At 44.7% G+C, this 16565-nt stretch overlaps 1 protein-coding gene across 1 annotated transcript in view; it reads left to right on the top strand.

Moving 5' to 3' along the window:
* LOC115475010 (E3 ubiquitin-protein ligase TRIM39-like) overlaps positions 1-16565 on the top strand; it is a 159122-nt gene that overhangs the window by 19439 nt on the left and 123118 nt on the right. The window contains exons 4-6 of the mRNA XM_030210748.1: positions 760-990; positions 4753-4775; positions 8016-8131. Of these exons, the coding sequence (XP_030066608.1) occupies positions 760-990; positions 4753-4775; positions 8016-8131 (370 nt within the window). The remainder of the gene's footprint in view (positions 1-759; positions 991-4752; positions 4776-8015; positions 8132-16565) is intronic.

The following is a 16565-nucleotide window of genomic DNA, read 5'->3' on the forward strand; positions in this document are numbered from 1 at the left end:
AAAGAAGTCCAAAAAGGCACCTATTTTATAAAAGCATGTAGATTTTTATGTTGCTAGTATAAAATACCGCGTTCTGTGATTGGCAATCAGTAAGTTAGATCCCAACTTAAAGTCAATACTTCTATTGTAGATAGTTGGAATACATAAAGACGCACTTAAAGAATCTCAAAAGAGCTCGGCTATGCTGCTGGATCACATACTCTCATGTGGTCAAGACATATGCATCACCTTCGGTGATCAAGCAGCATAGCTGAGGTCTTTTGAGATTCATTAAGTGCGTCTTTATGTATTCCAACTATCTACAATAGAAGTATTGCTTTTATAAAATAGGTTCCCAGATTCAGCCCCAATAGTGCACAAATGCTGATGCACAAATTTTAACCTGCTCTGAAGTAGTGCCTATAGTTGGGAGAGATACAAAACTGAGAGAAAGCAAATTACAGGAGAGATAGTCTGAATGTAATATAAAGTTTCTTACCCTCTCTTACCCTTCCACTCCTGCTGCAGTAGGTTGCCATAGGTCATAAAGGTTTCAGGTTGGCAAGGAAAGGTTTTTGGTCAGTGATCTAGCTTGATCTGGCAGAAAATCAGCACTGCTGCTCCCTCATTTCTGATACATCAGTGATTATTAATACCAAGTCCGATTTCCTCCTTCTTGATACATCTGTTACTGTTATCACATTTGGATCTGTATCTTTAGATGGTTAATTCTCTTCTCCCTTCTTTGCTACCAATATACTTTTATATGACTGTTTTAAGACTAAAGTGGAAGCTGAAAGGAAGATCATTGTGTCTAAATTTGAAGAGCTGCATAGGCTTTTGAATGAGGAGAAACGTACGGTGCTTTCAAATCTGGAAGACAGAAGGACGGAACTTCATAACAAAATCCAAAGCAACATCATCAAACTGACTGAACAGAGTTCTTCTCTCCAGCAGCTTATCAAAGAGGCAGAAGGAAAACTTCCGCGGACAAACACAGATGTGCTGAAGGTAAGTGTCTGTATCAAAGTGGAAGTCCCTTCCCCATGGCAAGGGATTACTTTGAGTCTTGCAGAAGAAGGAAAAACTGGTTGCAGTCTTGGAGGAGAAGGGGATCCAAGGGGATCACACACAGTCATTCAATGAAAAATCTTCATATCAATAGTATTGTTCCAAAATCATAGGTTTACTGAAAAATTAAAAATAATCCATTTCAGAGTCCCCCCCCCCCCCAAAAAAAATGTAGGAATTCAGTCTAAACAAGAAATATACGAAGAAGAGTAAATCCCAGAGGTCTCTTCTGGCCCTCTGCTGTTTCAGCCACAGGTTCCCTTTTGTACCTGTAAGTGCCACAATCCCTCAGTACAGGCTCCACTTTTTCTTCTCCCTGAGATGGAGCCCCTCCAAAGGTTTGCACCCGCAGCATTTCACAGTCCACAAAGATGAAATATAGCTCACTGCCATGGATATCTAGTATATACTACAGGTCTTTGATCACAAAGCAGAATGTGAAGAGTCAAACTTTGTTTCCAGTCTACACAAAAAAGGGGCACAAGAAATTAGCAAACCTTGTGGCTAGACAAATGACCTTCAGGGGCAGGCCTTTGGAAATGCGGAAGGAGGTGGGGCCATGTGCTAAGACTCATTGTTGGGCCTTTTTCACATCAGTCAGAAGACATTGAAAAGCAAGGGAAAACAGTGGGACCATGTGTGAAAAACATAGGGCCTGATATTCAAATAGAGCTGAGCTTCCACATTCAAGCTCTTCAGTTAGAATTCTAAATTTGTGCCTGATTTTCCGCCAAATTTGGGATCCTAAGTTTTCAGCTGAAAATTTATTTTATTTAGGAGCTTAAAAGTTATGGGGTGAATAATTAGCATGGTTTAAAAAATGCAGTGGAAACCTTTGACCTAAATTATGTTCAACAAGGGATAGAAGCAAGTCTAACCCATTGCAGGAAAAAAACCTGCAGGCACTCGCCCGAAGGGAGTCTACTACCCCACAACAACTTTGTTTTTCTCACATTCAAAGCCAAACGATGACCTGCCATTCAAGTTTCATACACACATAAAGATTAACCTTCATTTCCTTGGAACTCTGCCCAGAAAATAAATATGTGCAAATCATCCACATATAGTGGTTGGAGATTGAAATTAAATAACATGGCCAACAAGGATGAACCCTGTGGCAAAGTTTGCAGAGAAGATACCAATTCTCCAACCATCTGCCTATTCTGAAAAAAAACATTGGAGTACAACCCCAGAGATCCTAAGAGCATCAAGGCTTGTGAGCATAATTCCATAATCCTTTATATCGAGCACCGCAGAAACATCTAAAGAAACTAGCAAAATAAACCTACTGGCCCATGTGGCTCACTAGACAAAATTCTTGTGGCCCACACATGCATGGATTCCTAATCATGCAACGCACTGTGGAAAAATCTTGGATGCCTCCAAAACAGTCTGAGGGAAGAAGGGCTGATCACTCCTCTGCATTTATCCCTCCCAATCTCAACCTCCAGTTCACAAGATGCACCCCTCAAGCCCATTGGAGCTAGCTTTGTAGGTGCCAGTAGGTGTTGAGCACCCGCAATATTGAGCAAGCTCCTTTATTGACTCCAGGGAGGGGTAATTTTTGTATTGTGTATGCTCAAGCCTCTGGGAGACAAGCTGGGAGCAGGATGTAGTCTTACCTTCTGATTTGTCCATCCGCTATTGCTCTGACAGCAATGCTTAATTGTGTTTTGCTTAAAATAAATACTTTGGGGCAGTGGTGATCCTTGGTCGGCTGCCACTGGGGTGGATTGCTGCTGGCGCACACCCCCCCCCCAGCAGGTGCAGCTGCGTCCCTCCCCCCCCGGGTGGTAAGCACAACACCCCCCAGTGCATCAACCCCCCCTCTGGCGTACCACCCCCCTCAGCATATCACCCAAGCCCCCCCAGGTGCATTCTTACCTGCTGGGAGCAGCCACGCGGCTGTTGGTTCCGCTGGTTACCTGCTCCCTCTGCTCCAGAACAGGAAGTAACTGGTCTGGGGCAAGATGAGGCAGGGAACCAGCGAAGCCAACAGTCATCCGACGACTGCTCTCTGCACCCCTCCAGCAGCATGCACCAGGGGCAGACTGCCCCCACCACCCCGCCTCGTACGGTCACTGCTTTGGGGTCAGTATTCAGCCATGGAGCAGTGAGTGTTTTGCTCACCGCCGACGGTGTTATTCCTGGATATTCAAAGCTGGGACTTGTGCAGGCTTTGGCTTTGAATATCCGATTATTTTTAAGTCGGATAAGACATAGCTGCCTTGAGTCCATATCCTAGTGGCCATGGGTTACCGCATAGAAATAGGACAGACTTTTATGCAGTCCCATTTGAAGTAAAAAACTGGTCAACATAGCCAGCTTTGAGTTTGGTGCTAACTGCAATATTCAGTGGCACTTAGTCGGTTAATTGCTGCTGAATATTAGTGGCTAGCCCCAACCAAGTGACTTAAACAATCAGTGGCTTGCTAAATCACTTTGAATAGTGTGTATGCTGTTACCGTATAAAATGCAGAAATGATTTCCTCTGCATGTTAAACCAGTCTGAAAAGCAAACAGTATGTACAAGTTAAAATGTGTGTTTCTGTACATCTGAACTAAAGAAACATTACATGCAAATGAGATGTTTTGCATGTGCATGATAAATAGCATGGAATGTTCCTGTATACAGTGGAGTGTTCTTGTATACATATTTTTTAGAATGTAGTTACTAAGGTCTAACAATTAACTCTGACTTTTTATGAACCTAGAAAGTCTTGAATTCCTTGTGTTAACTGGCCCTTTAATTTTATGCTGATTAGCATAGGGAATTCCATCCCTCACTAAGATGAAGGGCGATATTGGTGTTCATTTTCAAAGCACATAGACTTAAAAGTTACATAATAACCTACATAACTTTGTAAGTCTATGTGTTACATAATAACCTATATAACTTTGTAAGTCGATGTGTTTTGAAAATGGTCTCCATTTGCTTCAATTCCCTCTACTGCCCAGGCAATTATTAGAGTCAGGTCTAACCCTCCTATTCAGGATCCCAGCATACCTAAACCCCCTTCCACTGCATACACAATACACAACATCAACCCAAACCTCTTTAACCCGCAAGACGACAGGGCTTGGCAGAATTCACATCATATATCGTAGCTCTCCAACCCCAGGAATAAGGGGTGTTCAATGCCACAGTCTCATCCCAAACCTTCCCTCAACAGGTTCCTTCTTCCCATCCTACCCTTTCCAATGCAGGCTAAGGACAGTTGGGGTAGGAGTGAACAAGTCTTCACCCTGCCTCACTCCTGGTAATTTCAAAACTGGTGATTTTGCTGAGCTTTCGGCTACTTTTCCTTTTTTTTCACTGTGCATGAGATGTGTTGATCCTTGGAGATGTGGTGGGGGGAGGGGAAAGGGCAAAGGAGGTCCTACCATCAAATATTGCATCTGGTATACCTCACCCCAAGTGCTGGCAAGCTTACACATTTATCACGATGGGCTACATATACTAGAGTGTGCTACAGAGTTAACACATGCTAACATGCAGGGACCAATAATACATATTGGTAGGTTTTGCCCACTGAAGTAAATCTTGCCCTCAATGTTATGAGGAAAATCTGAAGTTTGATGAGGTGGTCTGTAAAAATGCTGTTCCTATACTGCTACCCTGAGTAGCCGGAACAAGGTGTGCTTTACTGCCTGTGAATTATAGCCTGCCCTCACTGTCTCTTCTTTTTCTTTCCCTTATAGGATATGAAGAGCCTATTACTCAGGTACCTCTACATTCTTAACTCTCTGTATGAAAATATTTTATACAAATTGCTACTAGTTCTCCAAGCTTTTCGCACAATACTTTATCAGCATTTTTGTGTCCCTGGTTGTCTCCATTATACTCTAACAGCACAGATCTTTACACAGGGTAGACTTTGGATCTACCTGATGTATGCTGATACATTAAGGTTTCCAACACATGAAACTATATTTTCACTGGTAATCTGCCAGGGGTTTTACTAACAGTCCAACTTTATGAACACATTTTACCATCAGCTTGTGCACTTTCTTTGCTGAAATTCACTCCTTTATGCACTCTTGGCACCCTTTGTCTTGGGACTATATCCTGCTTATTTTCGAAGGAGATCGCCGGCCATCTTCCGACACAAATCGGGAGATGGCTGGCCATCTCCTGAACCTGGCCAAATCGGTATAATCGAAAGCCGATTTTGTCCAGCTTCAACTGCTTTCTGTCGCGAAGCCGGCCAAAGGTCAAGGGGGCGTGTCAGCAGGGTAGCGAAGGCGCGTCAGGGGTGTGGTTACGAGATGGCCAACTTCGCCCGATAATGGAAAAAACAAAGCCGGCCCTGACGAGCATTTGGCTGGCTTCACTTGGTCCCTTTTTTTTCAGGACCAAGCCTCAAAAAGGTGCCCCACCTGACCAGATAACCACCGGAGGGAATCGGGATGACCTCCCCTTACTCCCCCAGTGGTCACCAACCCCCTCCCACCCAAAAAAACAAAAACAAAAAACTTTTGCCAGCCTCTATGCCAGCCTGAAATGTCATACCCAGCTCCCTGACAGAAGTATGCAGGTCCCTGGAGCAGTTTTTTGTGGGTGCAGTGCACTTCAGGCAGGTGGACCCAGGCCCATCCCCCCCTACCTGTTACACTTGTGGTGGTAAATGGGAGCCCTCCAACCCCCCCCAAAACCCACTGTACCCACATGTAGGTGCCCCCCTTCACCCATAAGGGCTATGGTAATGGTGTAGAGTTATAGGGAGTGGGGTTTTGGGGGGGATTTGGGGGGCTCAGCACACAAGGTAAGGGAAGTATGCACCTGGAAGCAATTTTTGAAGTCCACTGCAGTGCCCCCCTAGGGTGCCCAGTTGGTGTCCTGGCATGTGAGGGGGACCAGTGCATTACACATGCTGGCCCCTCCCATGACCAAATGCCTTAGATTTGGCCGGGTTTGAGATGGCCAGCATCGGTTTCCATTATCGGTGAAAAACCGATGCCGGCCATCTCAAACCCTGCCATCTCTGACATTTGGCCAACCGTATTATCTAAATGAAAGATGGCCAGCCATCTTTTTCGATAATACGGTTCGGGACTGCTCTTTGCAGCGCCGGCCATATAGATGGCCAGCGCCGTTCGATTATGCCCCTCTTTGTCTGTCAAAGGACTGCAAACTATTATATTGTTGTTGATGACTTGATTGTGCTGTTATTTTATGTCATTCATTGTACAGGATGTTATTTGTTGATTGTATTGTTGAATTTGAGTATTGTATTTCTTTTGTTTTGTCTTATTATAAGTAGCTATGAGCATTTCATTAGTAGGATGAGTAATCAAATGGGAATGATAAAAATTAAAGCAGCAAACTTCCCCTGGCCATGAGTGAGGTCTTGTCTTATGTTTGGATAGAGCGGATCCTCTTCACCATGAGCTGATTTGGCCCTGTTATCCAGCCATACTGGGAACAACCCATCACACTGCTGTGGTGGATGCTGCAAAGTGTTTGAGATTATTTATAGGCTGTTTCAGTCTGCAAATATTTATTTCTGACATATGCACCTACAAGCTCAAAAGCTATCAAAGCAGTGTACAGTAAGTAGTTTTCTGTCCCTGGAGGTCTCACAATATGAGTTTTTACCTGAGGCAATGGAAGCTTGACCAAGATCACAAGGAGCTGCAGTGGAATTTGAACAAGGCCCTGCTGGTTCTCAGCTCACTGCTCTAACCTAAAGGCTACTTCTCCGCTTCACTGAGTTACTCTTGCTTCCCAGGGTGCTGCACCTGCTACTGGTCAAATGCAATACACATATGCCTTGTCATGTTCAGGGGGCAGATACACACATGTAGGGGCTGAGATGTCCCCTTGAACTTCCAAGCTTTGCAGCCTTGCAGAACTTGTGCTCACAAGATATACAGGCCTGAACCTGGCCACTGATCGCCAGAGACAAAGGCCCCATCTCTCAAGGTGTTTTTACTGACATGAAATTATATCTATAGAACTTTTGGGCCTGTTGAGGTCAAATTGGAAAGGACTTTTGCAAAAGACATTGGGTGCCAATTTTACATGGCTAACATTTGGCTATATATAACACTGCCAAAATTTGCTGCTTTAATTTTGAACAACATTTAGAGTGGGAGAGGACCTGACCAAAACCTTACATGGATAGTGATATTTAGCAGCTATCCACGTAAGTTATCTGTATAAGTGTTGACAGGCAAAACTTTATATGGATAAGAGATTCATATAAAGCTTATACATGCATATTCAATGGTGGCACTAATATAACCATAACTTTGTATGGATGTCTTATCCATATAAAGTTGAGATAAGGTCATACTGAAAATTTGACTCATTTTTTACTGTCTGTCAGTAAGTTTACAAGTGGTTGACAAGACTATGGGATAATGTGTGGTGTTAAATGTGCACTGCAGTTGTTTATAAAATGTTTTCCGAGGGCTGGTCTCCACAGCAGCACTGTCTCATTTCCTCCCTCTCTACTAGGCATCCCTTCATCTGCCCTCTCCCCACAGACTTTATCTTAGGGCTAGGAACAACCTCTGCTCCATGACAGTGGAGGTGATGATAGTGGCATCTAGAGTCATGAGATGTCTTGAGCTGGGGTCTGAGCCAGTGCATCACCCAATCTCAGGTCCCTTGATGGCCTCAGTCCCAGTCCACACACCTTTATGGGTTTTACTGCTGCTGTTGACCACATAGGTAGACCTACAACTAGCCTCTCTTCCATAAGAAGAGAGGGCAGTTGAGGTCCTGGGGGAGCAGGCCTGTGAAGGAGACAGAGAACTACAGTTGAAGAGGAGGCTGGCTGGTTGACTGGTCTGCTGTGTTTCTTGTTTTCTTAATGTTGGCAATCCTAAGCAGAGCCTGGTGGAAGTTTGTACAGTTGCTGGTCATTCTGTAAATATCTGTATAACTTCATTTAACTAACTCTTTATCTGACCAAGAACATCTTTAAAGCTAACAATAATTTTTTATTTTTTGTTAGATGTGAACATGCAAGGTTTCAAATACCACCAACAGTTTCCTCTGAACTGCAAAGAGGTGTTAACAATATCCATGTGCAGTATGCAGCTTTGACTAACATACTGAACAAATTAACAGGTACAGAAACAGCAGGTCATCTTTTATTGCTTTATTTTATTGTTTAGCATCCAGTGTTCTTAAATAAATGATGACCTCAGTCAGCAGGCAAGTTTTTTTTAGGGCTGGCCTTTTTGAGTAGTCCCTGTGTGGGCAGGTGGGGTACAATGATGCTCTGTGTGGGGGTGGTGGGCCTCCCTCCCCAGAGAACCTCTGAAGTACAATGTCAGCACCCCATTATTCCATGCCGACAGAGTTTGAGAAACCTCTCAGATGGTTTGTATTCTAGTACAATTTGAGGGGCATAATCGAACGGCGCTGGCCAAATAGATGGCGGGCCATCTTCAGAGCTGGCTCTGCAAGGGGGCGGAACCAACCGTATTTTCGAAATACGGTTGGGGCTGGCTAAATCGATCGCCGGGAGTAGAGGAGATGGCCGGCTTTGTTTTTCAGCCATAATGGAAACCAGGCCCGGCCATCTCAAACCCGGCGAAATGCAAGGCATTTGGTCATGGGAGGAGCCAGCATTTGTAGTGCACTGGCCCCCCTCACATGCCAGGACACCAACCGGGCACCCTAAGGGGCACTTCTAGAAATTAAAAACATAAATAAAAATAGCTCCCAGGTGCATAACTCCCTTACCTTGGGTACTGAGCCCCCCAAATTCCCCCCAAAACCCACTCTCCCAACTCTACACCATTACCATAGCCCTAAGGGGTGAAGGGGGCACCTACATGTGGGTACAGTGGGTTTGGGATTTTTTTGGAGGGCTCAACATTAACCAGCACAAGTGTAACTGCACCCACTAAATACTGCTCCAGGGACCTGCATACTGCTGTCAGGGAGCTGGGTATGACATTTCAGGCTGGCATACAGGCTGGCAAATTTTTTTTTGGGGTGGGAGGAGGTTGGTTACCATTGGGGGAGTGAGGGGAGGTCATCCCCAATTCCCTCCGGTGGTCATCTGGTTAATTGGGGCACTTTTTTGTGACTTGGACCTAAAAATAAATTCACCAAGTGCAGCCGGCGAAATGCTCGTCTGAGCCGGCCATCTTTTTTCCATTATGGGGTGAAGCCGGCTATCTCGTAACCACGCCCCTGTCCTTCCCCCACCCCGCTCTGTCCCGCGTTCTATACCCTCCCTTGAAGGTGGCTGGCTCCGCAACAAAAAGCAGTTGGGCCACCAAAATTGACTTTCGATTATACTGATTTGGCCTGAATCAGGAGATCGCTGGCCATCTCCCGATTTGTGTTGGAAGATGGCCGGCGATCTCTTTTGAAAATAAGCTCATTTGTATTCAAAACTTAATTAGATACTAATCTAAACTCTAATAATTAACATTGAAATAAATAACTAGACAATAGGATATATGTTAACTAATTGTTCAAATTTTTTGTTGATAAATAAGTATTATTGTGTGAAAAATATGCGAACCTTTCATTCAATAACTGGGGGCACCTCCTTGAAATATCAATAACTTCAATTAAACATTTCCTGTAACTGTTAATTAGTTTCTCACATCACCCTTGATGAATTTTGGTCTCTTCTTCCATATAGAACTGTTTTAACTCTGACATTTGAGGGCAACGGTTCACTTCAGGTCTTTCTATAGTATTAGAGTAGGCTTTATATTGGGACTTTGACTTGGCCAGTCCAAAAACATAAAGGGGTTCATTTTTGAAACAAACATCCAAAAAAGGGCACAAAGTGGTATTTTCTTTTGCCAAAATGTCCAAATTGATATTTTCAAAACTCATTTTTAAGATGTTTTTCTAGGACTTCGGTGGAGTTCTCAGAAATGATGGCTGCAGTTTGATGAGCTCCTGGGTCTTCCTCCAGGATTCACCTCTCCACTCCCATGTCAGCGAGTGGCACCAAAGTGCCTTCTTTTCAAACTTATCTGAGGTCCCTGAGGAGCTGATTTACTGCTCCAGAGAGCGGCAGGCCGCCGACAAAGCAAGGACCATGCCAGAAAAATTTGGGCCCACTCTCCACACTGGAAACCTCTGTCCCTTCAAATCAACACCCATGCAGAACCTGGAAGCACTGGGGGAGTCAGCGAGTGGCATTTGATGGCCTTCAGAGACGGCTCCTTGTGACTTGCAGTGCCTGCTGTAGCTGCCTCTTTGATAGTAGGGGACCCAGAACAATCCAGAGATTAGGAGAAGAGCAGCATCTGCCAGTTTGTGGGGCAGAGAGGGTGAACTTCCTGCACACAGCAACCCCTGCTAAGCTCCCCCAGAAGACAGGCTCTGCGGCCTCCCTCTTTCTTTTTTCTTTATTCCTTTTTATTTTTATTTCCTTATATACTTTATTCTTTTTTTTGTTGTGTTTACTTTATTTTATGATTTATGTCAGTGAATGTTGGCCTTCGCGCCCCCCCCCAAGTGCCTCAGCATAGTGGTCTGGACAAGCTGTGGAACTGGACTGCAATTGGTGGACAGAGTGGGGTTTTTTTGTTGTTTGTTTGTGTTTTGCTGCTTTTGATTGTCTGAGCTCACCTCAATCATCTTCATTTCTGACTTGGCCTGGGGGATTCTAAACTCCTATTCTTGGGTCAGACCCTCCCCAGGACTATCCATGGTGTCCAAACTCCTGCGAAAGGATCAAGACAAACCTAACTCACCAGGCTCATCGGTGGGCTCTCGCTGGGCAACTGAAATCTCACAAGAAGTGGACTCACTTATGGAAAAGACCTGGGGAGACAAATTCCAGAAATTGTTTGATAAAATGGATTCAGTAGAAGGACACCTAGAGAGCCTCAAGGTGGAGATTTTCAGGTGCACTTAGATGAAGTGGAGGATGCCACACAGGCTGTGGAGCCATCACATCAAAAGCTAACATCCAAAGTGCAAACCCTGGAAGATAAACTCGACCTGAAAACCGCTTGTACCGGAACAACCTCTGGGTAGTAGGTATACCAGAATCGGTCACAGACACAGAACTAAGAGGTTTTCTTGAAGCCTTGTTTCATACATCTCTGGCACTTCCAGACAATGCGGGACCCCTTTGGATCAAATGCGCCCATAAGCTTGGACCAAAAATGCAAGGAGATCAATGGCCTAGACTGGTTATAATGTGACTCCTGAACTTTGCTCAAAAGACTGATGCTGAAGTCTCTCAGGGTGGAAAAACAATTGGAGATTTGTAACAGAGTGGACACCGGGGAGGGCGTGGAAAACATGAAAAAAGATCTGCGGAAACTAGAAGAATGGTCTAAGGTTTGGCAATTAAAATTCAATGCGAAGAAATGCAAAGTGATGCACTTAGGGAGTAGAAATCCATGGGAGAAGTATGTGTTAGGCGGGGAGAGTCTGATAGTTACGGACGGGGAGAGGGATCTTGGGGTGATAGTATCTGAGGATCTGAAGGCGATGAAACAGTGTGACAAGGCAGTGGCCGTAGCCAGAAGGTTGCTAGGCTGTATAGAGAGAGGTGTGACCAGCAGAAGAAAAGAGGAGTTGATGCCCCTGTACAAGTCGTTGGTGAGGCCCCACCTGGAGTATTGTGTTCAGTTCTGGAGGCCGTACCTTGCTAAGGATGCAAAAAAAATGGAAGCAGTGCAAAGAAAAGCTACGAGAATGGTATGGGATTTGCGTTACAAGACGTATGAGGAGAGACTTGCGGACCTGAACATGTATACCCTGGAGGAAAGGAGAAACAGGGGTGATATGATACAGACGTTCAAATATTTGAAAGGTATTAATCTGCAAACGAACCTTTTCCGGAGATGGGAAGGCGGTAGAATGAGAGGACATGATATGAGAGTGAAGGGGGGCAGACTCAAGAAAAATGTCAGGAAGTATTTTTTCACGGAGAGAGTGGTAGATACTTGGAATGCCCTCCCGCGGGAGGTGGTGGAGATGAAAACGGTAACGGAATTCAAGCATGCGTGGGATAACATAAGGAATCCTGTGCAGAAGGAATGAATCCTCAGAAGCTTAGCCGAGATTGGGAGGCAGGGCTGGTGTTTGGGGGTGGGGCTAGTTCTGGGCAAGATTTCTATGGTCTGTGTCCTGAAAATGGGGCTAGTTCTGGGCAAGACTTCTATGGTCTGTGTCCTGAAAATGGCAGATACAAATCAAGGTAAGGTATACACAAGAAGTAGCACATATGAGTTTATCTTGTTGGGCAGACTAGATGGACAGTGCAGGTCTTTTTCTGCCGTCATCTACTATGTTACTATGTAATGGTCGGCAACTTCTCTGTTTTCAAGACTATTCTCTGAAGGTATCTGCTCAAAGACATGAATTTGCTCCACTCTGCTCTAAACTGTTTCAATAGAAAGTGCAGTTTGTGCTTCTCTATCCAGCTAAACTTCGAGTGATGGACCATGGTCAACCTAGGATCTTTACCTTGGTGCAGAAAGTTAAGGCCTTTGTGCAGTGGTGTGTTGGTAAATGTTTAACAACAGGCTCTCTCCCCGGTCCACCTCTGCGCCCCCTGTCCACCTCTGCACCCCCCAAATTGCAGATCTGGCTATAGCCGGGGAGAGAGCCTGAGGGGTGGGGGGCAATGCATTACGCCAGGAAAAACAAAATTAAATGATCCCAGGTTCCAGTCTAATTCATGTTTAATGTGGGATAAAATGCCATAAATAAGTAAATAAATATAAACTTTTAATGTTGAGCACCTGATTCTCAAAGTGGACATATTCCAAATACTATAATGAAAATAAAATGATTTTTTTCTACCTTTGTTGTCTGGTGACTTTGTTTTTCTGATTATGCTGGCCCAGTATCTGATTCTGCTGCTATCTGTCCTCGTAACTCCGTTTCCAGGGCTTCCTTTCCATTTATTTCTTTACTTTCCACCTTTGTTCTTCATTTCTTGCCCTACATCCGTAAGTAAAAGCTGGGTCCTACTCCGCAGACTTGACTGTCCAGTGGATTCAGCTTCTGCCTATTTTCTTCATCCATGTGCAGTTTTTCTCCTCTCTTCCGTTTCCCTCATCTCATCTCCTTCCTCACTCTTCCCTTCCCTTCCCTCCATCCATGTCCAGCAACCCTCCTCTCCCCTCCATCCACTCATGTCCAGCAACAAGTCAGAATGGTCAAAACTACAGAGCAGAGCCCAGGCTCCAATCTAACATCCAGGCCACTCAAACACCATTCTGCCATAAGGAACAGAAGCTAGCACCAAGAATATTTCAAGCCTCTGAATATAATGGCAGCACTAAAACAGAATTTACTAAAATACCCCAGATGCCAAAATATAGAAATCTTATGAGTATGGCAGGTCATATATAAAAGGAAAAAAATCACTTCCAGGGCCAAAAAAGAGCCCCGTCCCCGTGAGCTCTTTCCCCATCCACACAAGCCTCAAACAGTTATATTTACATTGTTTTAGTATGAAAAGGAATAATATGTAACTACTGTTGTTTATAAATCACAAATAGAAAACATAGATCAAGGATCAACAACCCCCACCCCCCATCTCCCAGATTTTTAGTAAAAAAAAATTGCAACTTAACTAGTTCACGGGGAAGCAGATCTTAGTTACCCAGTTTCACATTTCAAGCCATTTCAGCATTTCAGACAAACTTATTTACTCATGTATTATGGGACCTGCAGCACTGATTTTTTCAACAGGTAGAATCAGGACTGCATATCCCACATTGCTTTGGAAAGTAAATTCCAAACCAAGACTGGTCAAAAAGTCTCCCGCATCCCCATGCTGCTTCCTGGGAATAAGTTGGATGCCCAGGGGAAAAGTAGAGGAAAATTGTTAAATTAAAAATATAGCCTATTCTTTGAGGTTTACAAAGGAATTGGCTATAGAAAAAAAGAAATCAATTTTTCCCTACCTTTCCTCTGGTGGCATCAACAGGGAGGGAAAGCAGAAGAAGGTGGGGTAACAACATGGGAGAGAGAGGGGTGTGAGGGGACAGAGATATGCCTGGAAAGTGAAGGCAATTTGGTGGGCACCAGGCAAAACACAGGGGGGGAGAGCGTGGAAGGGGAGAGACGTGAGACTGAGGCATTCCAGTGTGTAAAAGGGGACAGACAAGATATGGCTGGAAAAGGAAGGCAGCACACAGCCAGTCTCAGCAATAGAGGGAGAGCTGAACCTGAAAGTCATAGTTGGGAGTAGGGCTGGGGTGCGGGATTGGGGCACTTTACCATAGTCTCCAAAGTTGCCTCTGGCTCCTGTTTTGCTGCTACGCAGCCAACTGCTTTTCTCCTTTTTCTAAGAGTCCTTCCATGCGCCTCGCTCCCTATTCCTCTCAAGTCTTGCCCAGTAATAATCGCTATTACACTGCTCTACAGCCACTCTTAACCCCACAAAACGGCATGCCCTGGGGGCATGCTATGTAACTGTGTAGTTTGCAGTAGTGGGCAGTGGAGCAGCAGAATAGGCCAATCATAGTCCTCCTCACATGATGATACGCATGGGGGTGGAGACAAGGAGCAGCAAAGAGCATTGTATGGCTTTGAATCACTGGGAGGCAGTGCATCAGGAGGGACATGCTGTGGAATTGGAGGAGGGCAGCTGGAACTCATTGCTAAGTCCGCGGTAAAGCAGTAGCCTTTACCGCGGTTTACGACAGCTCCTCGTTCCCATCGGAAGCCGGCTCAACTGTTCAGAGCGCCCGCCCAGCTGTTCGGAGTGCAGTTCAGCTGTTCATCGGAGCACGACTTGTGGCACACTTGAACGGATGTTTTTTTGCGGCACACCAGTGGAGGTGAGGTAAACGGGGTAAGCATGACTTGTGGCGCCCTCCTGCCATGCTTACCTCGTTTACAGGAGCCGGCTCACCCTGCATAACAACCGGCTCGCAAGATGTTAAAAAATTTTAAAACCGGCTCTTGCGAGCCGGTGCGAGCCGGCTCCAGCACACCACTGCCTTCGTGGATCGCCATTCACCACCCACTGGACAGACTTAATTTCACTGACTTCTGCTGTGGTGTTGGTGGGACGTATAGTGGCCTCTCTAGGTGATTGTCCTTTGATACCAGGAGGAGATTTCAATACCGAGTCGATCCTTCTTTGGATAAACTGAATTGATCTGACTAAAGGAATACCACTGCTTAATGGGGCCCTGAATCTATTAGATGTCAGGAGGATCTTGCATCTTACCCGAGATTATACTCATCTTTCAAGAGCCCACGGTACTCAGTACCACAGAGATTATTTATTGATCTCTCAGTCTTTGTTTTCCCATATTAATTTCGCAGACATTGATGCTTACCAAATCTCAGATAATGCTTTGGTATGGTTGCTTTTGTGTCCCGTGGGGAATGGGGGGGAGGACCCTCTGCTATGATAGTTCTCCCCAAATTTTTATTATGATACCACTTTCCATGATATGTTGATAGCAAAGTGGAAGGAATACGAGGTCTTTAATGCGCAACATCGGAGTACCCCAGTACTGTTTTGGGACACGGCAAAGGTGGTCCTTAGAGGTGAGACACTTGCTTATGTGGTGCAGAAGTGTAGGGCTCAGTCTAGAGAGATCTTATGGGTGAAACAACTGCTCCAGTCCCGGCGTTAGTTATATGGGAGGGTACCTACTTGGGCACACAGAGAACAAATCCTGGCATTCCAGTCAGCCTTGAACACTTTATTTCTCCAGTGAAATCTCATTTATATTATAAAAATAAATTCTACTGCTATGGTAATAAAAGAGGAGCTCTTTTGGCTAGATGGCGAAACAAAGGGAGGGAAGTAAAAGGGTCCAGTCTTTGAAAAAGTCCTTGGGTTCCTTGGTGTACAATGATAAAGATATTGCTGCTGTCTTTCATAGATACTATACCTCTCTTTACCATTTGGATTTAGAACTGGATTTAGATGGCACAACCTATTTGAATAGCATGGATCTTCCACATTTAGATGCAGATTCAGTCCAGATCCTTCAAAGGCCCACTTCGGTGGATGAAGTTAAATTGGTTATTAGTCACAGTCCCAACCATTAAGACCCAGGGCAAGATGGATTTTGGTCAGAAATTTATAAGATACTTTAAGAATATGTTGCCTCTCCCTTGACTGAGATGTTTCATTCGATGACAGCTTAGAAGTGTATGCCATATTCCCTTTCTATGGTGCAAATTGTGGTCCTGCCAAACCCAGGTAAGGATTACTCTTTGCCTGAATCCTACTGGCTGATTTCTCCTCTTAACTTTGAGATAAACTTCTAGCTAAGGTGCTGGCTAACCATTTGGCCCATTTGCTGCCTCAGCTGATCGCTGATCAACAAGTGGGTTTTATCATAGAGCGGCAGGTGTCTAAACATCTATGTAAAATTTTGGCCTCCCTAGATATGGTTCACTATAATAAGCTGTGTTCCCTTTTAGTAAGCTTTGATGCAGAAAAGGCCTTTGATAGGGTCTCCTGACAATTAGCCTAGGGGATCACTTTGTCAGATCTTGTATGATTCCCCTAAAGCGTAAATCTGGGTGAACAGGGTGTTCTCTGATCCAGTTAGCATTACTCAGGGACCCGTCAAGGCTGCCC

Source organism: Microcaecilia unicolor, chromosome 7, assembly GCF_901765095.1.
Source record: "Microcaecilia unicolor chromosome 7, aMicUni1.1, whole genome shotgun sequence".
NCBI lineage: Eukaryota > Metazoa > Chordata > Amphibia > Gymnophiona > Siphonopidae > Microcaecilia > Microcaecilia unicolor.